Source organism: Mus caroli, unplaced genomic scaffold (genome assembly GCF_978045245.1).
Source record: "Mus caroli unplaced genomic scaffold, Mus_caroli_1 scaffold_2, whole genome shotgun sequence".
Classification (NCBI taxonomy): Eukaryota; Metazoa; Chordata; class Mammalia; order Rodentia; family Muridae; genus Mus; species Mus caroli.
In genome coordinates this window covers 151,121,118-151,146,977 of record NW_028227257.1, presented here as the reverse complement: position 1 = coordinate 151,146,977, position 25,860 = coordinate 151,121,118, and the positions used below count along the sequence as shown (strand labels likewise).

General features: G+C 50.1%; 1 protein-coding gene across 1 annotated transcript; it reads left to right on the top strand.

Annotated features, from left to right (window-relative positions):
• Positions 1 to 1,159: 1,159 nt before the first annotated feature.
• Positions 1,160 to 14,523, top strand: Slc27a4 (solute carrier family 27 member 4). Its single transcript, XM_021185855.2, has 13 exons — positions 1,160 to 1,482; positions 2,695 to 2,861; positions 4,156 to 4,550; positions 5,890 to 6,048; positions 7,907 to 7,976; positions 8,085 to 8,176; positions 9,043 to 9,152; positions 9,366 to 9,575; positions 9,748 to 9,874; positions 10,312 to 10,449; positions 10,606 to 10,770; positions 10,842 to 10,988; positions 13,632 to 14,523. The coding sequence occupies exons 2-13, from the start codon at positions 2,701 to 2,703 to the stop codon at positions 13,787 to 13,789; spliced, it is 1,932 nt and encodes a 643-aa protein (XP_021041514.1). The 5' UTR covers positions 1,160 to 1,482; positions 2,695 to 2,700; the 3' UTR covers positions 13,790 to 14,523.
• The last annotated feature ends 11,337 nt before the right edge of the window (positions 14,524 to 25,860 follow it).

Sequence of the window (25,860 nt, the reverse complement as noted above, 5' to 3'; positions counted from 1 at the left end):
ACTATCCAGCCTCTCCGATGGATGCAATCCTGAACAGGTCCAGACCATCTTCATACCAAAATGTCATCCGTAATCCCTATAAACAGACCTTGAAGGTTGCCCCTCCCCGCCTTAAGAACTTGACTAGGCTATGTCATTGAAGGGGCTATTTAAGAACAGAGGCAGTAATAGACACATTGCAGAGTCATCCCAGAACTTTTCAGAGGCTCTCAATCCAACCGCTGTGAGTCTAGACCCTTGCCCACAGCCTGACAAAGCTCTCGGTTTACAAAGGAACCAGTGTTCGGGAGTGTTATCAGCCAGGGTTAAAGTTAGTTACACAGGCTTTAAATCCTGACCTTTGAGGAGATCCCCTGAAGCTACCCCTCCTGGCTCTTCAGTTCTTTTTGAACCTTGCAAAGGTACTGAAAACTGTAAAAGTCCTGAGGGAACAATCATACTCAGCTGTGGTGAATGACCATTCCAGAATGGTCTAGAAGCCCAATGCCCTGTGTATTCTGCCAGAATCCATAATTAACATTGTGCAGGCTCACCTCTGCCAGAATCCAGCCTTTTTTTTTTCCAGCAAGTGGTATTGAACATTTGCTAAATTCTATTTCAAGACAAGTGTATTAGTTAATGCCTGTAATGCCAGCGCTTGGGGCTGAAGTAGATTAACTACAGCAAGATCCAGGGCAAAGTTACTACCCTGTTTCAAAAAACAAACAGGACTGACAAGGTGGATCAGGAAAAGGTGCCTGTTCCCAAGACTGAGGGCCAAGCCTAATAACCTTAGTATGATCCCTGGAGCCCATGGTGTAAGAACAGAATCAACTCCCACGAGTTGTCCTCTGACCATACAGGGTCTTTGGCATATATATCTACACATACACAAATAAGCAAACAAATGTAAATAATAATAATAAGTTAAACAAATTCTACTTGGGCCTTCGCTTCTGGCTATGTATTCTCAAATGGTCTGTGGGCGGGTTTATGCTACCTGGATCCCCTGGTCCAGGAAATTGCAGAGAGGAACGACCCAAGGAGCAGATCTACACACTGCCTGACCAGGGCAACTTCAGCAGCCTGAACAAGCCAAGACTACTAGGACTACAACTCCCAGCATGCCGTGCGGCTCAGCCTACCACTCCCAGCGGGCCGGGCGGCTGCGGAGGCAGTGGCGCGCGCAGGGCTGGAGGGGCTGGGCGGTGTCGGGCGCGCTGGGGCTGGGTTGCGCTGAGGTGCACGGTCTCAGAAGCTCGCCCTCTGCGGGGACGGCACAGAAGGCGGTGCTGCCGGCTGGCACAGCCGGTGCGGATGCGGGAGGCGGGTGGGGGTGGAGCGCGGCAGAGGTACAGACCCTACAAGGACGAGGAGTGGGCCAGACGCACCGAGGCTCGGCTGTGTGTGCCTCGGGGCGGCCGATGCCCCCAGCGCACCGCACTCCGCTGCCGCAACCGGGCCGCATCCTGACGGGGCGCCGCGCCGCGCAGCCGCAGCCGGGTGAGCTAAGGCGGGGACGGCGGCTTTCTGAGCGGGGAAAATGTGCCAGGCCGAGCAGGGGGAGACGGCGGTGCCGGCTCGGACTGAGGGGCGCGCCCTCTTTCTCCCAACCCCGAGAACGCTCTGATGTCCTGGCTATCTAGAGGCAGGTCGGTCCGTGGCGTCCCTCCTGTCCTGTCTCCTCTCTCAGCGGTCTTGGACTGGCTCCTAGCTTGCTTTTTGACTGCCTCTGTCAGAGAGCTAAGGATCTTAGCGATCCTGCGGTAGTCCTCCCACCCATAGCTTTATGCTTTTCTCCAGAAGGCAGTCTCATAAGGGAGTCCCTGTGGTCCAGGCCGTGGTCCTCCGCCTAGCTTGGAGATATTCAGGCTACTTCATATCTTTGACCTTCCTCTCTTCCCAAGAAAAGCAGTCCATTAGCAGTCCTCTTGACTAAATCCATAAAGAAGAGGGAATAGAGCGTGGGCCTTAATCTCTGCCCTGGGGTTCAACACAGCCTTTCCCCTTCTCAGCCCTAGTCCTCAAAGATTCATCTGAATGTGTGGGTACTTCCAAATCCTTTTCCTGTCCGAGAATCACCTCTTTCCACCCTACCCCTGGGCTGTCACCTCTCAGGCCCCTCCTGCCTCTAAGCCATTTGCTGGCTCGCCCTCTATGGACCGGTAGAGGCACAACGCTACCTTGAGTCTGTGGACCAGAGACTGTGCAGGGTTCCCTTCCCAGGAAGCTGCCCTTTTTGGTGGTGTCATTTCCAGAGCTTCCTGGAGTCCCTAGCAGAGGAGTCAAGCCAAAGACACTTCTATCCGCGCCTGTCTCCCGGCCATCTGCTTAGGGTGCTAGAATATCGGTGAATGGATTGTCCTGTTTGGGTTAGAAAGGTTCTAAGAACAAGTCTTACTAACCCAATGCATAGAGCAAGGTGCTATGGCCTGAAGTAGGAAAGGGGCTAGCACAAGGTCACTTGACAAGGTGGTCAAAGATAGAACCAGAAGCTAGATCATCCTCTTGTTTCTTAACCCCAGAGCTGTAGATCTTGAGGCCCCTCCAACTTGGCATGGAACCAAAGCCTTGAACCTTTTTCTAAGCCACCCCTTTTGAGGTGACTAGGCAATCCCCATAGGCTGACCCTTTGGGCTCATACTGAAGTGGCTGCTGGTGCAGAAGAGGCCCCTAAAGAAGGAATTGAGTCTCCTAACCACCTTGTACCTGCAGATCACAATGCTACTTGGAGCATCTCTGGTGGGGGCGCTACTGTTCTCCAAGCTAGTGCTGAAGCTGCCCTGGACCCAGGTGGGATTCTCCCTGTTGCTCCTGTACTTGGGGTCTGGTGGATGGCGTTTCATCCGGGTCTTCATCAAGACGGTCAGGAGAGATATCTTGTGAGTACCATATCTAGCCTCCCTTGGGGTCTCAACTGTACTGGGCTTTACCAGCCATTATCCCTGCCAACACAAGACATCTGGGTCATTAAAGGAACAGTGTCTTCTCTTTGCCCTTCTCCTGGCATACCTAGAACTTTCATCTCCAAGGTCAAGGTCTCAAGGAATCTCCTAACCCCGAGACTCCTTGACCTGGGGCACAAATCAAAGCAGATCTGTTGAAGAGATGTGTCTGAGAAGGGTCTCGAGGACACTGTTCATTGCAAGGTGAAGAAGACCCCAGGGGAAAAGGACCTTTCCTTAGGTTGGCACAGCCTGAAAGAGCCCAGGGGGACACTGGATGCTAGCACAAATCCTGAGTTAGACATGTGGGAGAAATTGCTCCTAGCTGCTCTAGGCTAGGTGCTAGGCTGGTTCTGAGGATCAGAGAGGAAGAAACTCAGACTTTTAGGGGGTAGGAAAGGGACGAAGTGACTCCCTAAACTGTCTGTGCTATTGCTGCAGAGCCCCTGGTGGTCTTGCTCACTCCTGTGTTCTAGTACCCGGAACAGGGAGCCTTGCCTAGAATGGACAGCTCAGTGTTTGTCAGTCTGGGCTGACTAGGACAGGTGTCTAGTGGCCCCACGGGAGCTGTGGGAGCCTGGGGTAAAGAGAGCAAGCCTTAGGTGAGGAACTTGGGCCAGAAACCCAAGAGGTCTCCTGGAGGGAAAGGACTCTGTTTGAAAGGTGCTGTGCAGGTGGGGGAGGGGGACAGAGCACAGCCGGAGGACCCAGCACTGACAAAGTAGCAGCAGTTGGCAGTGTGGGATATGGGGGTAGGGGGGAGGTTCCACAAGCTCTGGACATTTTCCCTGTGCCCAGCATGGAGAAGGCCTAGGCGACAAGGTAGTAAATGTGACAGGTACCTGCTTCCACCTGCAGGGAGAAAGCTCATCCCTGAGTTTCTATGGCAGTTAGGGCTAAGGGAAGCTCCCGATCTCCAGATCAGGAATGGAGACTATGGGCTTGGGGCCCCACCCCAGAGGGCTTCTAGCAGAACAGCCGACTTAGAAGAATAAGAGTAGAACTCCGAGCCGGGCGTGGTGGCACACGCCTTCAGTCCCAGCACTTGGGAGGCAGAAGCAGGCAGGTCTCTGAGTTTGAAGACAACTGGGGCTACACAGAAATCCTGTCTCAGAGAACCAAAAGAGTAAAAGCTAGCTAGCTGGTTCCTGAGCCTCAGGCTGTTTGGACAGCCTGGGCTGAGGTGTCAGGAGCCTGGCTTAGCACTGACAGCTTCTTTCCTCCCACACAGTGGTGGCATGGTGCTCCTGAAGGTAAAGACCAAGGTGCGACGGTACCTTCAGGAGCGGAAGACGGTGCCCTTGCTGTTTGCCTCAGTGGTACAGCGCCACCCCGACAAGACAGCCCTGATTTTCGAGGGCACAGACACTCACTGGACCTTCCGCCAGCTGGATGAGTACTCCAGTAGTGTGGCCAACTTCCTGCAGGCCCGGGGCCTGGCCTCAGGCAATGTAGTCGCCCTCTTTATGGAAAACCGCAATGAGTTTGTAGGTCTGTGGCTAGGCATGGCCAAGCTGGGCGTGGAGGCGGCTCTCATCAACACCAACCTTAGGCGGGATGCCCTGCGCCACTGTCTTGACACCTCAAAGGCACGAGCTCTCATCTTTGGCAGCGAGATGGCCTCAGGTGAGCTGCATGTGGGAGACCCATGGGACCTTGCACAAATGACAGCTCTGTTCTATCCCCGAGGGAGGCTGTATGAGTCTCGGCACCAGAGCTTCTGGACCTGCCAGGGATGCTGCAGAGCCTTTAGGAACCACAGGTCCCCTGAGCATTGATTTCCCTAGCCACAGCACCACAGATCTCAAGAAGGTCTTGCTCTTAAGCACCCACAGAGTGGCCAGTGCTGTCTGGTCCTTGGGTAGATTGGCCTTGTCTGCTTTATCTGTACAAGGGGAGCAGAACTTAGGTCCCTTCTTTCCTCTCAGACCTGGCTTTTATTTCTTGCTGAGTCAGGGACAGAAAGTGCTGAGCGTGGTGCTTTCCGAAGCTCTGATCTTCACTAAGACTGAAGAGACAGCAGTGGTCATCTTGATTTTTGGACTGTGAGTCAGGTTCAGAGGGAAGTGAGGTGTTCATCTAGCATCACACAGACACAGCAGGCTTACGAGTTGATCTTAGGCTGGACCACAGACTTCCTGGTCTTTCTCCCTATACTGCTGTGGTCATGAGGTGGTGGGAGAGGTGTTAAGAGGCTCCAAGTGGAGAAGAAAGAATACAGCAGTGAGAGAAGCCCTTTCGGTGAGTCAGAGGGAAGCCAGAAAGACTGAAGACATAGCTCTTTCATTCATAGTACTGAAGAAGGAATTTAAAGCTAGGCAAAGCAGAACCAGCAGGCCAGGATCGTCTCATGCCCAGAGTGAATAGAGTCTCTGCCGCTCCAAGAGGCCTGAGAAAAGGTTTTCTGCGAATGGGAGCCTCTGTCCTCCTCTTGTCCTCTAATTGTCTCTGACAGAAGGCCATGCTAGAGCAGGCTAAAAAGAAAAGCTCAATGTGAGATTGCAGCATCTCTTCCATCTTTAGCATTACTTTCACCATCTGTAAAATGGGCTGATGGTAGCTAGCATGCTGGTATATACCAAAAATCCTAGCACTAGGGGGCAGGAGGATTGGATTACATTGCATTACATCGCATTATCAGGCCATATACATAGCTACTTTCCCTCCTCCTCCTCCTCTCCCTCTTCTTCTTCCTCCTCTTCTTTCCGTTCTTTTTTTTCAGCAGGGTCAGAGGTCAGGGAGATGGAGAATTGTTTTTTGGTAGCTACCTCCCAACTCTGAGCAGGAGCCTATGAGTAAGGCATCGTGAAAGTTCCTGAGAAATGCATCTCCTGACAATAGTAAATGTGTCTCACCCATTTCCCTACACCATTCAGTCTTCCCTGACTGTCAGCCATGAATGACAAAGGTCCAGGGAACATGGGCTTGCTAGACTGCCTGCTGACCTGAAGTGTCTCCTCTTCAGCTATCTGTGAGATCCATACTAGCCTGGACCCCACACTCAGCCTCTTCTGCTCTGGATCCTGGGAGCCCAGCACAGTGCCCATCAGCACAGAGCATCTGGACCCTCTTCTGGAAGATGCCCCGAAGCACCTGCCCAGTCACCCAGACAAGGGTTTTACAGGTGGGCCTTACAGTACACTGGAGAGTTCCAAAATGTTCTAGAAGACAGTGCTGGCCTCAGGGCTGCAGACCTGCCAGGTGCCTTGAACAGGTTGAGACACCTCCTCTTTTCCATCTGGAAAATGGGGCGGGGTTACTAGAAAGGTGAACTTGTCGATTTGTGGAGCAACCCATGGCCACACCTTGTATGTAGGGCTGTGTGTACCCTGCAGCTTGCCAGGTGGAGAGGAGGGTAAGTGTGAGACCCTCAGTGTAGCCTTCCAGCTTGTTGAGGGTAGGCTCTGCCAGGCCCCAGCCTTTGCCCTCTCCTCCAGGAAGCCTCCCTGGAGGCTCTTCTCTACACTGGAGCCCGACAACCCTTCTGCTGCTGCTCTTTCTACTCTTCCCTGAAGTCTCACCACCTGCTTTGTTGCCTGCTGGCTGCTGAGCCCCCATCTGAGTTCTGTTCTGGCTCTGCTACTTCCCTGCCTCTGACCTGCCCTCTGAGCCTCAGGTCCTGCTGCAATAAAGTTGGGGATAGTAGCAATCTACTTTATGGGCTTATTGTAAAGGTCAACCTGGAGGCTAGGGTATCAGCAGGAAGGGCTGGGACGTGTCATTGCCAGAATTGAGACTCTCCTTTCCCTCATTTCTTAGATGCTTCCAGAAGCTGCTTGACGGCAGGGACCATGGCTGGTTCCCCCTCTTACTCTCAACTACCCAGGGCTGGCACACAGCAGGTGCCACAGTGCCTGAGGTGGCTGCTGGCAGTGCTGTCTGGCAGGGTTCTTGACCTCCTGAGAAACACACCCCTGTGACAGGGTGTGACAGGGTACTTGGTGACAGTACCCATTTGGGTGGGCAGATGGACATTAGTGGTGTGGAGTGGCCATAGTGCCTGCTTCTTTTATTCTTTTTTCCTGCTTTTTGAGACAGGGTTTCTTTACATAGCCTTGGCTGTCCTGAAACTCACTTATGTAGACCAGGTTGGCCTTGAACTCAGATCCATGCCTCTGCTGGGATTCTCCTGAGTGCTGCAGTTTAAGGCCAGCATGCTTAGCCTTTGTTTTTTTGTTGTTGTTTTGTTTGTTTGTTTGGTTTGGTTTTTGAGACAGGGTTTCTCTGTATAGCCCTGGCTGTCCTGGAACTCTGTAGACCAGGCTGGCCTCGAACTCAGAAATCCACCTGCCTCTGCCTCCCAAGTGCTGGGATTAAAGGCGTGCCCAGTGTTTTTTTTTTTTTTTAAAGGTTCGTTTATTATATTTATATGAGTAAAGTGTAGCTGTTTTTATTGTGAGCCACCATGTGGTTGCTGGGAATTGAACTCAGGACCTTTGGAAGAGCTATCAGTGCTCTTAAACGCTGAACCATCTCTCCAGGCCTGAGATGGTACCTTTCTATGTAGTTTTCACTGTCCTTTTAGCTCAGTGTGTCTCAATCTCACAGAGATCTTCCTGTCTCTGCCTCCTAAGCACTAGATTAAAGTTATACACCACCTCATTACCCTTGTACCTAAGCCTTGAAGCAGGTATCCGCTCCTTCTATAAACCCTCCTGATACCACCCTTGCGCCTGTCAGCTGAGCCAGCTGGTGCTTAGCTGTCACCAGTCCTATGTCCCCACGATGAGGCTTGGTGTTGAAGTGTTTTGTCTTCATCTGATTGTCTCACTCAGCTGGGACCTCAGAGGGGACCAGTTCTGTATTCATCTCAGCCACTGTTCTCTCACTCAGCCTGGGGGAGGAAGGTGCTGTTGAGGTTGTCAGTAGGTCTGTATCCTGGAAGAGATAGAAATGGGCTGAAGGGCATGCACCTTCCGTCTCCCTACACGGTCCTGCGGCCGCTCTCCTAGTGACCTGCATTGCATATCTGTTTCCTTCAGATAAGCTCTTCTACATCTACACATCGGGCACCACAGGGCTACCCAAAGCTGCCATTGTGGTGCACAGCAGGTAATGGACAAGGGCCCAGGGCTGGATGTGGCCTGTATGGGACTGGGAAGCGTCCTCTTGCCACCCCCACCCCCGTCCCACTGACCTCTTTGCCCTGTCCCCTCGAAGGTATTACCGTATGGCTTCCCTGGTGTACTATGGATTCCGCATGCGGCCTGATGACATTGTCTATGACTGCCTCCCCCTCTACCACTCAGCAGGTAACCCTGGGCTTGCCCTTAGCTGCCAGCACCCTGTGCCTTCGGAAGGCCCACTTTCCTAGCCACTTACAGTAGAAACATGGGGCGGGGCCATCGACTCCACCACAGTCTTCTTGTCCACTGATGATGACATGAGGTTCCTGTGTCTCAGGGGGCATCGTGCCTGCTGTGCAGTGAGGTTGGTTTCTGCAGATGTGCAGCATCACTGCTCCGTTACAGGAGCATAAGGGAGGCGAGCTTGAGTCTTAGCCTGACCTCTGGGGCAGCGTTATGGCCGCTCCACACCACAGAGCTGGTCCATGATGGGAACCTGCCTGACACTCAGGAAAAGAAGGTAGGAAGGGACACAGTGAGGAAGCACAAGTGTCACCCTCAGGAAGACCTGTGGTGGGCGCTCAGACCTCCTAGAGGAAACATACCAGGTAGGAGAGCAGTCCTGAGTAGCAACTGTGTAGACAAGAAGCGTGTGCTTAGTCGGGTGTGGTGGCGCACGCCTTTAATCCCAGCACTTGGGAGGCAGAGGCAGGTGGATTTCTGAGTCTGAGGCCAGCCTGGTCTACAGAGTGAGTTCCAGGACAGCCAGGGCTACACAGAGAAACGGAAGAAAAAAAAAAAAAAAGTGTGTGCTTGATTCCACAGGTACTGGAAACATGGTAGATAGGGAAGAGGTGTGGCCAGTTAGCAGGACAGAACAGGAGGAGGAGACCAAGGGAGGGCCTGTGAAGAGACAGGGCTGGAAGCTGGTTGTGGTAGTGAACCCTTATAATCTAGCTGAGGCTAGCCTGGACTATATGAAGAGGCAGGTCTGAATGAGATTAGGCTCTGGGGTGGGGTCACTGTCTGACCTCCAGGCCCTCTGACTTAAGGAAACATCGTGGGGATTGGCCAATGCGTACTCCACGGCATGACTGTGGTGATCCGGAAGAAGTTCTCAGCCTCCCGCTTCTGGGATGATTGTATCAAGTACAACTGCACAGTGAGTGAGAAGGGACAGGCATGAGCAGCCCCATCCCCATGTCCCCCCCTTGCCACCCATACACTGGGGCATCTGAACAGCTGAGACTTCAGAATGCTCCCTCGGGCAGCGTCTTCATTGCTCGGATGAGAGGGACGGGACTGTCGGGCCACTGTGGGGAGGTGATGAAGTGGGGCACCCCTAGAGTCTGGACTGACACCACACCCACCCCAGATTGTACAGTACATTGGCGAGCTCTGCCGCTACCTCCTGAACCAGCAACCCCGTGAGGCTGAGTCTCGGCACAAGGTACGCATGGCACTGGGCAACGGTCTCCGGCAGTCCATCTGGACCGACTTCTCCAGCCGTTTCCACATCCCCCAGGTGGCTGAGTTCTATGGGGCCACTGAATGCAACTGTAGCCTGGGCAACTTTGACAGCCGGGTAAGGTCCAGATTGGGGCTAGTAGGGCTGCTATGGGGGATGGATCACAATCGGCCCTCGGCTTACAGAGGGGAAGCAGAATACCAGCATGGGAGTGGATACCAGAGTCCCTCCAGCCCCTCTGTCTTTTGGGGAGTCCATGGAGCCCTGGCCTAAATCTTGGCCTTTGCAGGTGGGGGCCTGTGGCTTCAATAGCCGAATCCTGTCCTTTGTGTACCCTATCCGTTTGGTACGTGTCAATGAGGATACCATGGAACTGATCCGGGGACCCGATGGCGTCTGCATTCCCTGTCAACCAGGTCTGCCCAGGAGGGAGTGGACATTTGTGGGGGAAGGTGTTGTCTTGGAGGATAGTCAGTGTGGGTAAACCATTCTGAGTGTGGGTTCTGCTTTACCCACTGTTCACCCCACTGTCGTCACCAACCCTTGCTCGCTTGCTCACTCGCCCGCCCGCCGTGCCATCTGCACACCTCCCTGAGAAGGCTCCATCCTGGCCTCATACATGAGCCCCTCATCTTCATGCAGAGCTGATGGCAGTGCCTGGTTCAGGGTGTGTGTGGTAAAGTGTGGGGCACTCACTGAGGAGAGCCTGGTCAGGGGTAGGGCTCAGTGGTACCAGGTTGCTCTGCTGTCTAGTCGGGCCTGTAACAGCATTAAGTCAGCATAAGATGCAGGGTGCCTTTGTGGATGGAGACAGGTAGACGAGGCCACACCTGACTGGCTTTCTCATCCCTAGGCCAGCCAGGCCAGCTGGTGGGTCGCATTATCCAGCAGGACCCTCTGCGCCGTTTCGATGGGTACCTCAACCAGGGTGCCAACAACAAGAAGATTGCTAATGATGTCTTCAAGAAGGGGGACCAAGCCTACCTCACTGGTGAGTCCCCTGCTGTTTGCTGTTTGACCTTCCAGAGGGGACAGGGAGAAATGAGAGCTTCCAGTCTCAGAGAACACATCCCCTGTGATGACTTCCTGACTCAACCTGTGTCAGGAACTAGGCTGGCCCCGTCATGACTAACTGTCCCCTCCCTAGGTGACGTCCTGGTGATGGATGAGCTGGGTTACCTGTACTTCAGAGATCGCACTGGGGACACGTTCCGCTGGAAAGGGGAGAATGTGTCTACCACTGAGGTGGAGGGCACACTCAGCCGCCTGCTTCATATGGCAGATGTGGCAGTTTATGGTGTTGAGGTGCCAGGTATGTGAGGAGAGGATGGTGAGCATGTCCGAACATTGCCTGCCACTGACTGTGTACCCTCCTGCTTCCAGGAACTGAGGGCCGAGCAGGAATGGCTGCTGTTGCAAGTCCCATCAGCAACTGTGACCTGGAGAGCTTTGCACAGACCTTGAAAAAGGAGCTGCCTCTGTATGCCCGCCCCATCTTCCTGCGCTTCTTACCTGAGCTGCACAAAACAGGTCTGTCCCTGGTTCCCTTTCCTGGCTTTCAAGGCTGGGTCTTTCTATAGTATAAACTCCCTGGCTAATCTCTTACCTTGACAAACAGCCTTGCCCGTAGGCTGAGATACGCTCTCCTGGGTAGAAATGTGCAAACATTTCAGAGAAGGCTCACCATCTCTTAGAATGGGGACTATTCTATGGCTGCCATACTATGGTTTAGACCCAGAGTAGAAAAATTACAGAGGTATGGAATGGGCTGGGTGTGGTAACACCCCGGTAATCCTGATGCTTCAGAATGGAGGAAAGAGGCCAGCCTTGAAGTTACAACACACAAGACCCTGTCTCAGCAACAACAAAGCAGCAAAAAAGAAAATGGACTTCAGATCATGGCATAATAGACAGGACAGAACTCAGTGGAAGAGCTTGTCTAACGTACATGAATTCTTAGGTTCCATTCCCAGTAGCACAGAAAAGTAGTGATAAGTAAGTGGGTAAATAAATAAATCATAAGGCATATAGGCAGATAGTATTAGACCAATAAATTAAAAGGAAAAGAGACCCCCAAACCTGGATGCTTCAACAGTAGTGTGCTGTGGGCCATCAGCAGAGGCCATCAGGACCCTTATAGGCCTATAGGATCTTATAGACCAGGATGGGAGTGGGATAGCCTAGAAATAGTAGGAAGTTATCTAAATGTAAGATTGGTCCCACAGAGATCTCCAGCTGCAGGGTGGAGAGTGGCAGAGAACTACAGATGTCTCAGGAGGAGTTGGTATCCAAGAGTGAGCTGTGGGTGGGTCTATGATCACATAGAGGCTTAGTCAGGGTTTCTGTTCCTGTACAAACATCATGACCAAGAAGCAAGTTGGGGAGGAAAGGGTTTATTCAGCTTACACTTCCACATTGCTGTTCATCAACAACAGAAGTCAGGACTGGAACTCAGGCAAGTCAGGAAGCAGGAGCTGATGCAGAGGCCATGGAGGGATGTTCTTTACTGGCTTGCTTCCCTGGCTTGCTCAGCCTGCTCTCTTATAGAACCAAGACTACCAGCCCAGAGATGGCACCACCCACAAGGGGCCCTCCCACCTTGATCACTAATTGAGAAAATGCCTTACAGCTGGATCTCATGGAGGCATTTCCCCAACTGAGCTCCTTTCTCTGTGATAACTCCAGCTTGTGTCAAGTTGACACAGAACCAGCCAGTACACATAGTAGCACAGTGACATCCTTCTATGTGTTGGTCTACTGATGGCTCTCAGGAGTTCCCTGAGTCAGGAAGGGGATGTGGAATCTCCTGTCTAGGCCCACCATACTGTCCTTAGGGTCCTTCCTGGCTCTCTCCATTGCTCAGTCTCATCCCTAGCTGCTTACCCAGGGGTCCATGTGCCTGACCCCCTCCCATGCATTGTCAGTTCCAAGCCTTCTCTGGCTGCTGAGGTCTGTCAGCTTGTGGACATCTGTACCCCATGCAACATATGAGATGGTGGGAGAGGCCTAGGCTGCAGTGTGACATAGGGAGGGACACAGGGGCCAGTCTTGCAACTGAGACTGAACTTCCTGAGGACTGGACGTGTGACTCTGTCCAGGACAAACAAGATGGCTTTTCTGCAGAGTGAACTACATGCAAGGATGTCTGAGGGTCACAGTTCTGTAGGTTAGTGATGTGGGGTTTAAATTCAACTGTAAGGTGTTAGTGGAGCTGCAGAGGCCATAGTTGCTCTCTTCTGCAGCCCCATCCAGCAAAACTTTGTGTGCTGGTAGGAGTGTTTGGCATCTCTACTGCCTACTATGGTGGCAGCTAGTACCATGGAGGGATTGGGCATTTAAGATAGAGTTGGTGTGCCTGAGGAACTGACATATGGGCAGTGCTGGTCGAGGGGGCTTGTCTGGATTGGTTTGTTTCTTTCGTATGCTTCTCAATCTTCCAAGGCCGGGCTGGGCTCAGGGATTTCTCCCCGCCACCCTCAAGGCTGGGCTGGCCTCAGAGTTCTCTCCCAGCTACCCCCAAGGCTGGGCTGGCCTCAGGGTTCTCTCCCCGCTGCCCCCAAGAGCATGGGTTGGAATGGCAGGGTCCTTGGAAGCCTAGACTCACTGGAATTCCAGAGCAGTGCTTCAGAGCAAGCTAGCAGGCCAGTCTGGTTTGGAGTTTCTGGAATTGTGGTTTCTGTTGGGAGCAATGGGTGGCATTTCAGAGGCTAGCAGATCTAGGGAGAGGGTCTGTCATTCCTGTGTTCAAATCCTGGTTACCACTTATTTCCTGTGTGACTTTGCTTTCTCCCCCCCAAAATGGCATGGTGATGTACCCCTTTAATCCCAGCACTGTAGATCTAGAGACCAGTGGATCACTAAGAGTTTGAAGGACAGCCAGGGCTATCTAGTGAAACCCTGTCCATAAAGGGGGAATGGAGAGGAAAATACATGCATCTTAGACTATGACTGAGATCTGCCTCAAGCACCTGACTGTATCCGGTCAGTACTCAAATAAAAGGGACCAGATTCTGCCTCTACTCTGCTGCCCATCAGAGATGTCGTTGGACATACACAGTGTCCCCGTGTCCTTTCTCCCCTCCCTAGCTCTCCCTTTCTCAGCCCTTGTCATCAGATTTGTAGGAGCTGCAACCCCTGCCTTGCACTTTCTGACTTTTCTTACCCACTCTCTAGGGACCTTCAAGTTCCAGAAGACAGAGTTGCGGAAGGAGGGCTTTGACCCATCTGTTGTGAAAGACCCGCTGTTCTATCTGGATGCTCGGAAGGGCTGCTACGTCGCACTGGACCAAGAGGCCTATACCCGCATCCAGGCAGGCGAGGAGAAGCTGTGATTTCCCCCTACATCCCTCTGAGGGCCAGAAGATGCTGGATTCAGAGCCCTAGCGTCCACCCGAGAGGGGTCCTGGGCAATGCCAGACCAAAGCTAGCAGGGCCCGCACCTCCGCCCTCGGTGCTGATCTCCCTCCCCCAAACTGCCAAGTGACTCACTGCCGCTTCCCCGGCCCTCCAGAGGCTTTCTGTGAAAGTCTCATCCAAGCTGTGTCTTCTGGTCCAGGCGTGGCCCCTGGGCCCCAGGGTTACTGATGGGCTCCTTTAGGATGGTATCTTGGGTCCAGCGGGCCAGAGTGTGGGAGAGGAGTCACTAAGATCCCTCCAATCAGAAGGGAGCTTACAAAGGAACCAAGGCAGAGCCTGTAGACTCAGGAAGCTAAGTGGCCAGAGACTATAGTGGCCAGCCATCCCGTGTCCACAGAGGATCTTGGTCCAGAGCTGCCAAAGTGTCACCTCACCCTGCCTGCACCTCTGGGGAAAAGAGGACAGCATGTGGCCACTGGGCCCCTGTCTCAAGAAGTCAGGATCACACACTCAGTCCTTGTTTCTCCAGGTTCCCTTGTTCTTGTCTGGGGAGGGAGGGACGAGTGTCCTGTCTGTCTCTCAGATGCAGCCTTCCTGCCTGTCTGTGAGTCTGTGTTGCTTCTCCATCTGTCCTAGCCTGAGTGTGGGCGGAACAGGCATGAGGAGAGTGTGGCTCAGGGGCCAATAAACTCTGCCTTGACTCCTCTTAGCCTGACAGCCTGGCTCCTTGCCTACCTCCTTCCCCTCTAGCCCCTTTCACTTAGCCCTTGGGATAAGCCCTTAGCCAGTCCTCTTTTCCAAAGCTCTGCCTTCCTATAACTCCTTAGGAGAGACTCCCACCGGATCTGACAGGATGTTAAACTTTGCAACTTAACCTTTAAAATAAGCATGTGGCTTTGGGCAAGTGTCTCCTGAATTATGGGGGTAATTAAGGGATTCAGAAACTACACGAAGCCATTAGGAGTGGGAGAATACTTGGCGTCTTTGAGGGAAAGCCCTCCCCTGCACAGAACTGTCCATGGGCCCATGCGCTGTTGCTCCATCTTCTGCCAAATGACCCATTGGAGCCTCCCCAGCCCTCTGAGGTTTTCCATGGAAGTTTCATGTCTAAGCTCTGTCTTCTTGGCCAGGAGGCCTCTGCACCCGGGCTGAGACTGACAGGCACCTTGAGGATGATGTATCTGATCCAGACAGACTGCCTGACCTCCTCAGGCAACCCCTGGCCAGTCAGCAGCACACTGGTCCAGAGGCCTCCAGCCTGGGAGTCCCTGGGAAGTACAGAGGGTCCTAACAGCTCAGGGTGGACTGCTCAAGGACCCTCCTCCACTGTTGGACCGTCTCCTGTATCTGTGAGGTCAATTTCTTGAGTTCTGAGATTTTTTTTTTTTTTTTTTTTTTTTTTTTTTTTTTTTTGTGGTCCTGATTGGCATTTTCCTTGGTAAGATGTTGAGAATGGCTTTGACCTCAGGCTCCTCCTCCTTCCTCCCAGGTGCTGGGATGAAAGACATCTGGCTTGAGTGGTTTTGTTGTGGTTATGTGGGCATGACTCAGGTTTCTGCAAACAAGAGACCAGAGGCCTCAGAATCCCCTGGAGCTGGAATTAAAGGAGGGGGGTTCTAGGAGCTAACCTGGGTCTCAGAGCACGTTTTTTGTTTTTTGTTTTTGGGGGGAGGGTGTTGATTGGTGTTCAAGACACAGTTTCTCTATGTAACAGCTCTGAACTGGCCTCCAGCTTACAAAGATCCACCTACCTCTGCCTCCAGAGTGCAGAGATTCAATGTGTGTACCACCACCACCCTGGCTTGAAGCAGGTTTTATAAATGGACTATTCAAGAATTGACCCAGAGTGAGGATATTATGACTAGCTCAGTGGGCAGTGTCACGCAGGGAGTGGGGAGGCTGGAATGCAAAAGGTCACGTTCTTGATGATGCCCCGCCCACGGGGTACAGAAGGCAGCAGGAAGCCAGAAATTGCTATTCCACACAAACCAGTGGAACCTGCTCTGGGCCACACCCTGTGCCAGCAGCTGACAGTCCAGAGGCGGGGGTGGCCAGACTAAGAAAGAGATCCAGGTGCCTCCAGGAAGAAAGGCTTTTGAATGGGGGTATGTCTAAGAGCCCAGAGATAGGTGTGGAGCATGGCTGGGTGTCATTTCAAATATGGCCAGCAGAGGGAGCAAGGGGCTCAGATTTGCATTCCTGGCTTACAATGCCTAGCCAAGGAAGTAGGATGAAGGGATGTGGGTTTTTTGCCTCACCATTGAGCTAGGGCGATTTCCTAAGGTTGGTCTCTGAGGACTTTTGCTTATGTTTCCAAAGATTTAGGCTCGATGAAAAAAAGAAATGTTTCAGATGTTAAGAGCTCTTTAGGATCTGAAGAGATAGTACAAGGGTAAAGCGCACTAGCTGCTATACCAGAGGAAAGCATTCCATCTGTAACTTCAGTTCCTGGGATGCTGATGCCCTCTTCTGGCTTCCACTGGCAATGCACACACACACTACACAGATAAACCGTGCAGGCAAAACACCTAGGCTCAAAATAAAAAATGAACCGGGAGATGGCTGTGCACCCTTTAATCCTAGCCTAGCACTTGGGAGGCAGAGACAGGCAGATCTCTGAGATCAAGGCCAGCCTGCTCTACAGAGTGAGTTCCAGGACAGTGAAGGTTACCCAGGAAAACCTTATCTTCAAAGAAAAAAATTAAAAATAAAATTTGTTGTTTTAAAAGATCTTGCAGGGCTGGTGAGATGGCTCAGTGGGTAAGAGCACCCGACTGCTCTTCCGAAGGTCCAGAGTTCAAATCCCAGCAACCACATGGTGGCTCACAACCATCCGTACCGAGATCTGGCGCCCTCTTCTGGAGTGTCTGAAGATAGCTACAGTGTACTTACATAATAAATAAATAAATCTTTAAAAAAAAAAAAAAAAAAGATCTTGCAGGCAGTGATGGTACATGCCTTTAATCCTAGCACTCGGGAGGCAGAGGCAGGCGGATATCTGAGTTCGAGGACAGCCTCGTCTACAGAATGAGTTCCAGGACAGCCAGGGCTACACAGAGAAATCCTGTCTCAAGAAACCAATAGATAGATAGATAGATAGATAGATAGATAGATATCTGGTGATGCATACCTTTAATCCTAGCACTCGGGTGAGATCTCTGTGATTCCTAGGCCAGCCTGGTCTACAAAAAGAGTTCTAGGTCAACCAGGGCTACATAGTGAGATTCCGCCGGGCGTGGTGGCGCACGCCTTTAATCCCAGCACTCGGGAGGCAGAGGCAGGCGGATTTCTGAGTTCGAGGCCAGCCTGGTCTTCAAAGTGAGCTCCAGGACAGCCAGGGCTACACAGAGAAACCCTGTCTCGAAAAAAAAAAAAAACAAACATAGTGAGACTCCATCTCAACAAACTGGATGGTGGGATGGTTCAGCAGGTACAAGAGCTGCTGCTAAGCTTGACAGCCTCATGGAGCTGCAGAACCTACATGGTGGAAAGAAGGAACTGACAATACGTTGTCCATCCCAAGCACACAGCAGTTCATAATGTAATCAAAACATTCCAAACAAGGCTGTTCCCACTTTTACACTGGGACTACTTCTAACCCCTCCTTGAGGGGCTGACAGCTCTTGGACCTGCATCTGATTGTCCCCAGACCGTGCGGAGCCCTCTTGAGTACACACAGCAATTGACCAATACTTGCTTATAAAGTTAACTTACATAGCTACTGCTATTGGGCAGCTCCTCCCATTAAGTACTTGACGGTTGCAGAGCATCTATGGGTTCACCTAAGAAGATAGAAAAAGCTGCCTGCCATGGGGCGAGGTCTAGGCCCCAGATCCACCACAAGGAGCAGCAGTTGGCAGCAGCTAGCAGATGGACCCAATGAGGTGTGCCCTGGGACACAGGAACACTGCTCTGTTGGCTTTGAAATGTTCTCCCTATATAGCCTTACCTGTCCCACAACTTGCAGGAATCGTCCTGCCCCATCCCAAGCGCTGGGAATATGAGTTCTTTGTACCAGGGCCTAGCACCAGGAAGCCTTTCAAGGAAGCATGCCAGGCAGACTAGGTCAAGGCCCACAAAAGGAAACAGTAGACCAGATGGGCATGGGTCTTCACACCTTTGGTCCCAACCCTTGGGAAGCAGAGGCAGAGATCTCTGCTTTCAAGCCTACCTAGTCTAAGTCTACATAGTTTCAGGCCAGCCAGGGAGCATAGTGAGACACTGTCAAAGGGGAGGGGTGGGGCAGACTGGAAGGATGGCTCTCAGTGGCTAACTTGCTGCTGCGGGGCTCTCAGCATCCATACACAGCACACATACATGCAGGCAAAGCATGCATATGTATGCATATGCATAAGACAAAAATAAATTTTGTTTTGTACTTCAGAGGAAGATGCTATCAGAGGGGTTGAAATATAAATTTGAAATATAAGGGGCCAGAGAGACAGCTCAGCCATTAAGAATTCATATTGCCCTTGTAGAGGACTAGAGACTCCAGCACCATCATGGAGTGACGCGAATCTGCTGCCTTTGACTCCAGTTCTGGGGAGTCCATTCGATGCCTTCTTCTGGACTGTGCAAATACTGCAGTAACATGAATATATATATATATATATATATATATATATATATATATATATATATATATATATACACACATAATTAACAGAGTAAATAACTAGTAAAAACCCGTAAGGCGATGGAGCTGTATGGTTGGGGAAAGGAGTCATTGCCCAGCCTCCTGCATCCTTGGAGGTCCAGCAGTGCTTGGACAGGCAAGTGGCTGCCCAGGCCAGTGTGTGGCTATCGCTTTCAATTCCTAGGAAGAAGGTTAAATATCTTCCAGAGGCCCCTAGAGGCAGTTGTGGAGAGGGCGGGGGATGGGGGGCGACCCAGTGACTTTCAAAGCGGCCCTGAAAGCATAGCCACCCCTCCCCCGGGCCGCGGCTTCCTCCTGGCCTAATCAAATTCTGGGCTCAGCCCTAGTCTTTGGCGGCAGTTTAACCCGAGCCCGGGCGGATTTCTTTCTCACTGATCTCAGCTTGACACCCAATTAGCACAAGAATGGGAGGAGGAAGCCTGCGAGAGGCGCCTCCCAGCCTCCCGGGGTGCGCGAGGGGGCAGGCGGGAAAACAAAGGGCGGCGGGCAGGGGGGCACTTGCGCCCTCGCCTCCGCCGCGACCTCGCCATTGTCTCTCTTGGAGCTTCAGAGAGGATGGAGGACTACGCCCTGGCTCTCTGGCTGGGGCCCCGGACCCTCTACTGCAAGGGATACTAGGGGAAAGTTATTTGTGAGACCCTGGCCTTAAGTGAGAAGTAGTGGGGAGGGCCAGGATCCCGAAGGCACGGCCTTCGGAGACTCAGTTTTGTCATCTGAAAAATGGGAGGAATATACAAGGTGTAGTCCAGTGGCTCTACTGCTTGGCACCACAGAGCTCAGTAGACAAACGTTCTTTGAGGGAACACAATACCCAGCCTGTACTGTTTCTAACTGATAGGTTAAGCTTGGTTCTGGACGCGAAGTGGCAGTAGCATCAGACTCAGTACTGCCAGCATGAGTTCTTTGCACAGACTTCTTCTGTTCAGATGAAGCCTGAACTCGGACTCATCATGTTCCTGAAAGGGACTCCCATCAGAACTGCTGGGGTGCCAGGCAGTGGTGGCGCACGCCTTTAATCCCAGCCCTTGGGAGGCAGAGGCAGGCGCATTTCTGAGTTCGAGGCCAACCTGGTCTACAAAGTGAGTTCCAGGACAGCCAGGGCTACACAGAGAAACCCTGTCTCGAAAAACCAAAACAAACAAACAAACAAAAAAGGGCTTGCTGCTTTTTCTGAGGACCACTTAGTCCCTAGCGCCAGCTCCAGAGAATCCACCCTCTTCTGTGCTCACACACAGAAATCTAAAAACAAAACAAACAGAAACAGTACAAAGAGCTGTGGAAGTAACTCAGTCTGTGCGCCAGTGCTGGGGAGATAGAGACTGGCTGGACCTCATTGGCCAGTCACACTACCCATCCTCAAGCCCCCAGTCTCGGTGAACTTGTCTAAGGGGTGGGGGGGGCGGGGGAAATCAAGGGTTGTTATTTCTCCTTCGGAACTCCTCATTTTCCTTAACAGTTTTTATTTTATTTTATTTTGCCTGTAGATATGTATGTGTACCATGTATGTAGCCCGGTATCCAGGAGGTCAGAAGAGGGCTATAGGACTTCCTAGAACTGGAATTTGGATGGTTGTGAATCATCATATGGGTGCTGGGAATTGAACCCTGATCCATTGGAAGAGCAGCCAGTGCAGCTACTGAGCTGTCTCTCCAGCCTGTCCTTAATAATCGGAGGGAGAGAGGGAGAGAGAGGAAGGAAGGAGGAAAGAGAGAGAAAGAAAAGTCAAGCTTAGTAGCTAGTCCAAGTCTTTAATCCCATAGGCAGGCAGACATCTGAGATTGAGCCAACCTGACCTATATATATATATATATATATATATATGTGTGTGTGTGTGTGTGTGTGTGTGTGTGTGTGTGTATGTGTGTATGTATGTCAAGGCCAACCAGGGCTACATAGGGAGACCCTGTCCCCAAAATAACTAAAATGGATGGCTCCTGAGGAGTGACACAGGCTAACTTGGCCTACACACACACAAACTAGAAAGGAGTGGGGAGGTAGCTCAGTATTAGAACTCTTGTCTAGTGTGCGGGAGACCCTGCGTCAATCCCAAGCACCGGCATGGAAAAGTAGCCAGAGTGGCTAGGCTTAGCTTAGTGTGATGGTGTAGACACCATAATCCCAGAAGAGAAAATAATTCCAAAAAGAAACACGAAACAAGGCCTGGAGAGATTGGCTGCTCTTCTAGGGGACTCAGATTCTGAGAACCCACAAGGCAGCTCACAAGTGTCCATAACCCCATGCTCTAGGAATCCAACAACCCCCCTCCCCACCACCACACACACACACACACACACACACACATATTCAAGCAAAGCACCAATGTATAATAAGTAACAAATACATAAGAATCATTAAAAAGAGAAGAAGGTTTCCTCTTGGGAGTGTGAGGTGGCTTAGTAGCTGCTGCTCTTAGTTCGGTTCCAGGTCCACAAGGCAGAAGGAGACAAGCAATTCCTACAAATTGGCCACTGACACCACACAGGCCTCGGCATGCACAGGAACATATGTACACATGCAAATAAATGAATAAAAATGTAATAATGGAAAGTAAAACATAAAATTCCACACAGGGGCTAGAGAGGTGGCTCAGCAGTTAAGAGCACTGACTGTTCTTCCAAAGGTCATAGGTTCAAATCTCAGCAACCACATGGTGGCTCACAACCATCTATAATGAGATCTGATGCCACACCTTTGGGGGTGTCTGAAGACAGCTACAGTGTACATAAATAGATAGATAGATAGATAGATAGATAGATAGATAGATAGATAGATAGATCTTTAAGAAAAAAATCCACACAAACTTTAATATAATTTGAAACATAAAAGTTCAAAGAAAGACACTTAAAAATGTATAACCTTAGCCAGACAGTGGTGTCATACGCCTTTAATCCCAGCACTTGGAGGCAGAGGCAGGCAGATTTCTGAGTTCAAGGCCAGCTTGGTCTACAGAGTGAGTTCCAGGACAGCCAGGATTACACAGAGAAACCCTGTCTTGAAAAACCAAAAAATAAAAATTAAAAAAAGCCAGGGGTGGTGGCACACGCCTTTAATCCCAGCACTTGGAAGGCAGAGGCAGGTGGATTTCTGAGTTTGAGGTCAGCCTGGTCTACAAAGTGAGTTCCAGGACAGTCAGGGCTACACAGAGAAATCCTGTCTCTAAAAACCAAAATAATAATAATAATAAAATAAAATTTAAAAATCTATCTATCTATCTATCTATCTATCTATCTATCTATCTATCTATTGTTGCTTCCTTCAGACACACAAGAAGAGGGCATCAGACCCCATTACAAATGGTTGTGAGCTACCATGTGGTTGCTGGGAATTGAACTCAGAACCTCTGAAAGAGCAACCAGTGCTCTTAACCGCAGAGCCATCTCTCCAGCCCATGTGGGAACTTCCTGAGTGAAAATCACATTTAATATTTTATTTATTTTACATGTACAAGTGTTTTTGCTGCGTGAAATGTATGTATGTATATGTGTATGTATGTGTGCATGCATGTATGAGTGTATGTATGTATGCATGTGCCATGTGAGTGTCCCAGTACTTCGGAGGTCAGAAGAGGGCATCCGATCCCCTGGAGCTGGAGTCACAGCTGTGAGTCATGTTCCTGTTGGGAATCCCACATTTATTTATTTATTTATTTATTTATTTATAACTTTCAGACACAGGATTCTTTTAGTGTAGCCCTGGCTGTGCTGGAACTCCATCCATCCTGACCAGGCTGGCCTTAAATTAGAGATCTGCCTGCTTCTGCCTCCCAGATGTTGGAATTAAAGGTGTGCCACCTTCACCACTGCCTGGCTTTCCTTTTATTTTTGTGACAGGATCTCTGTGGGCCTGGTTGTCCTGAAACAAATAGACAGAGATAACATAGAATGCACAGAGATGTATGTGCCTCTACCTTCTGAGTGCTAAGATTATAGACACGAGCCACCACCATTCCTGGAAACGTTTAATTTTCATTCATTCATTCACTCATTTATTCATTCTTTCTTTCTTTCACTTACTCATTTATTTGGCTTTAGAGACAGGTTTTCTCTGTTAAACACCCTGGCTGACCTCAAACTCACTGAGATCCACCTGCCTTTATCTCCAGAGCATCAGGATCAAAGGCATCAGGATCAAAGGTGTACAATACCACTCCTGGCAACAATCTTTTAACAAGAGTTGCATTGGTGGCTTGCAAGTTATATTGTTCAAATGATTACAAAAATTAAGTGAAAGCCCTGAGTAGTGCCTCCCAGCTTCCTTCAGAGTAGTGCCCCACCCTGTCTTCCCACCATTCAGGAGGCTAAAGCAAGAACATTGCTGCATGTTCAAGGTGAGCTTGGGCTTCTCTCAAAAACTACATCCCAAAAGGGGTTTTGGTAAACATTTTGTTGTTCTGTCTTGTTTGAGACAGGGTCTCATTGTACCACAAGCTGGCCTCAAACTCATTACTTCTTTTTTGGGGGGAGGGGGGAAAATGCGAGACATGTTATTTTGTTTTATTATTTTTTAAAAAGATTTATTTATTTATTATATGTAAGTATACTGTAGCTGTCTTCAGACACCCTGGCAGAGGGCATCAGATCTCATGACAGATGGTTGTGAGCCACCATGTGGTTGCTGGGATTTGAACTCAGAACCTCTGGAAGAACAGTCAGTGTGCTTAACTGCTGAGCCATCTCTCCAGCCTAAGACATGTTATTTTTTTTATAGATTTATTTATTTATTTTATGTATATGAGTACACCATGGCTCTCTTCAGACACACCAGAAGAGGGCAGCAGATCTCATTACAGATGGTTGTGAGCCACCATGTGGTTGCTGGGAATTGAACTCAGGACCTTTGGCAGCGCAGTCAATGCTCTTAACTGCTGAGCCATCTCTCCAGCCTGAGACATGTTATTTTTTTTTTTAAAGATTTATTTATTTATTATATGTAAGTACACTGTAGTTGTCTTCAGACACACCAGAAGAGGGCATCAGATCTCATTACGGGTGGTTGTGAGCCACCATGTGGTTGCTGGGATTTGAACTCTGGACCTTCAGAAGAGCAGTCGGGTGCTCTTACCCACTGAGCCATCTCACCAGCCCCGAGACATGTTATTTTTAAAACAAGGTTTCTCTACATAGCCCTGGCCTTCAACACAGAGACAAGTCTGCTTCTGCTTGCTGAGTGCTGGCATGACGGCCTTTGCCATCATGCCTTTCCTTCCCTTTTCTAGGCAGTATCTCCTCTCTAATTGAGGGTTACCATGCACTTCTTCTTTTTTTTTTTTTTTTTTTTTTTTTTTTTGGTTTTTCGAGACAGGGTTTCTCTGTATAGCTCTGGCTGTCCTGGAACTCACTTTGTAGACCAGGCTGGCCTCGAACTCAGAAATCCGCCTGCCTCTGCCTCCCGAGTGCTGGGATTAAAGGCATGTGCCACCACGCCCGGCTCTACCATGCACTTCTACCTCTGCATGCTTGGATCACAGGGAGACAACAGCATAGCCACTGATTTCTGCATTGCTAGAGTCCAACCCCAGGGCTTTGTGTATTCTAGGCAGGTAATTTCCCAACTCCTATACCCCCCCCCCAAAAAAAATGCATTTAAAACAGTATTTAGAACAATCCCATCCCTCCTCCTCAGGGCTTCAATAGCTTTCCTTCTCTTCCAGACTTTACAAGACATAGCTTGGCTCTGCCTACTTTTTTGTTTTGTTTTGCTTTTTCAAAGCAGGGTTTCTCTGTGTAGCTCTGGCTGTCCTGGAACTCAAGAGACCTTCCTGCCTCTCCCTCCTGAGCTGGGATTAAAGGTGTGTCCCGCCATGGCCTGGCCTCCTACCTACATTTTTAGCTTTACCATTGGCCAAGCTCCCTGCTCTCCAATTTGCTCCCTCGATATTCCAGTTAGTTTGCAGCTTATGTTCTCCTCATAACTACCTGGCTAACTCTTATAAAAGTTTAGAGCCCAGACAGTCCACTTTGGTATGTCTCATATGTATACCACCCGGTACTGTGACCAAATCTAGACCCTTGAGCAGGGGCAAGCACTGTACCATTGGGCTACATCTCCAGTTGACATTTTTTTTATCTTTTTTTTTTCTTCATGTGTGTGGATGTTGGTGTCTTCCTAAATCATCATTCTCATATATATATATATATATATATATATATATATATGATTTATATTTTTCAGTGTACTGTTTTTTTGTTTTTGTTTTTCGAGACAGGGTTTCTCTGTATAGCCCTGGCTGTCCTGGAACTCACTTTGTAGACCAGGCTGGCCTCCTCGAACTCAGAAATCTGCCTGCCTCTGCCTCCCAAGTGCTGGGATTTAAGGCATGTGCCACCACCAATTGGCTCAGTGTACTGGTTTTTGCCTGAATATATGTAACTGGAACTGGAGTTAAAGTTGAGGACTGCCATGTGGGTGCTGGGAACCAACCCTGGGTTCTCTAGAATAGTAGCTAGTGCCTCTGGGCCATCTCTGTAGTCCACCATTTTATGTATTGAGGCAGGGTCTTTCTTGAACTCAGAGCTTGCTCATTGGCTAGTGTAGCTTGCCAGCTTGCCTTGAGGAAGCTATTGTCACCTCCCCAGCTCTGGTATTACCATGCTAACCATCATTTCAGGTAGGTTAGGGATCTTATCTCTGATCTTTACACTTGCCCAGCAAGTACTTTATCAGATTGAGCCATCTCCACAGCCGTAATGTTCTCTTTCACAAATCTCTATAATTCTAATTCTCTAACATCAGAAAATTTACTTCAGTTTAGGATTTCACATTTATTAGCATGGTTTGTACATTTGATTACAGCTGTCTCCCCGTCTCCCTGCTACACGGAGAGACCTAGAGACAAGAACTTCAGTTACACCCGTTATTACTGACTCTCCACAGGACCAATCTGCCAGACACATGGTTAACTCAGTAACCGTGGAGTAGAAGACATACAATTCATCATCTGACACAGATGTTTGCATAGTAAGATGGCAGCTCGGGAGAGAGACAACTGGGTCAGAAACACGAATTTGGAGTTACCTCGTTTTACTCCCTTAAGCGATGTTAGCTTAAGGCTGGGTTGACAAGGGTTCTTGTTTGTGGGTTCTTTGTTTTTGGTTTTGTTTTGTTTTTGAACCCTGGGTGTCCTGTAATTCCCTACGTAGATCAGGCTGACCTGGCATTCGCATAATCCACCGTCTCTGTCTTTCTGAGGGTTAGGATTAACGGCGTGTGCCACCACGCGTGTCTTAAAAACAGATTTGTAGCCAATGAAAGATCAACAGTACGTGGCTCACAATCATGTCATCGAAAGCTGATGAATTTCCCCTTAGACGTCTTTCTTCAGGAAGTCCCTTCCTGCTCGTTTTTTTTTTTTTTTTTTTTTTTTTTTGCCAGGTCTGCAAATAACGTAGA

Bases quoted from the DNA above. Each gene is read 5' to 3' on its own strand.
- Slc27a4 (XM_021185855.2), top strand. From the start codon at position 2,701: ATGCTACTTGGAGCATCTCTGGTGGGGGCGCTACTGTTCTCCAAGCTA. The intron at 9,875-10,311 runs GTCTGCCCAGGA...TCTCATCCCTAG, and splicing joins CTGCATTCCCTGTCAACCAG to GCCAGCCAGGCCAGCTGGTG. The intron at 10,771-10,841 runs GTATGTGAGGAG...TCCTGCTTCCAG, and splicing joins TTATGGTGTTGAGGTGCCAG to GAACTGAGGGCCGAGCAGGA.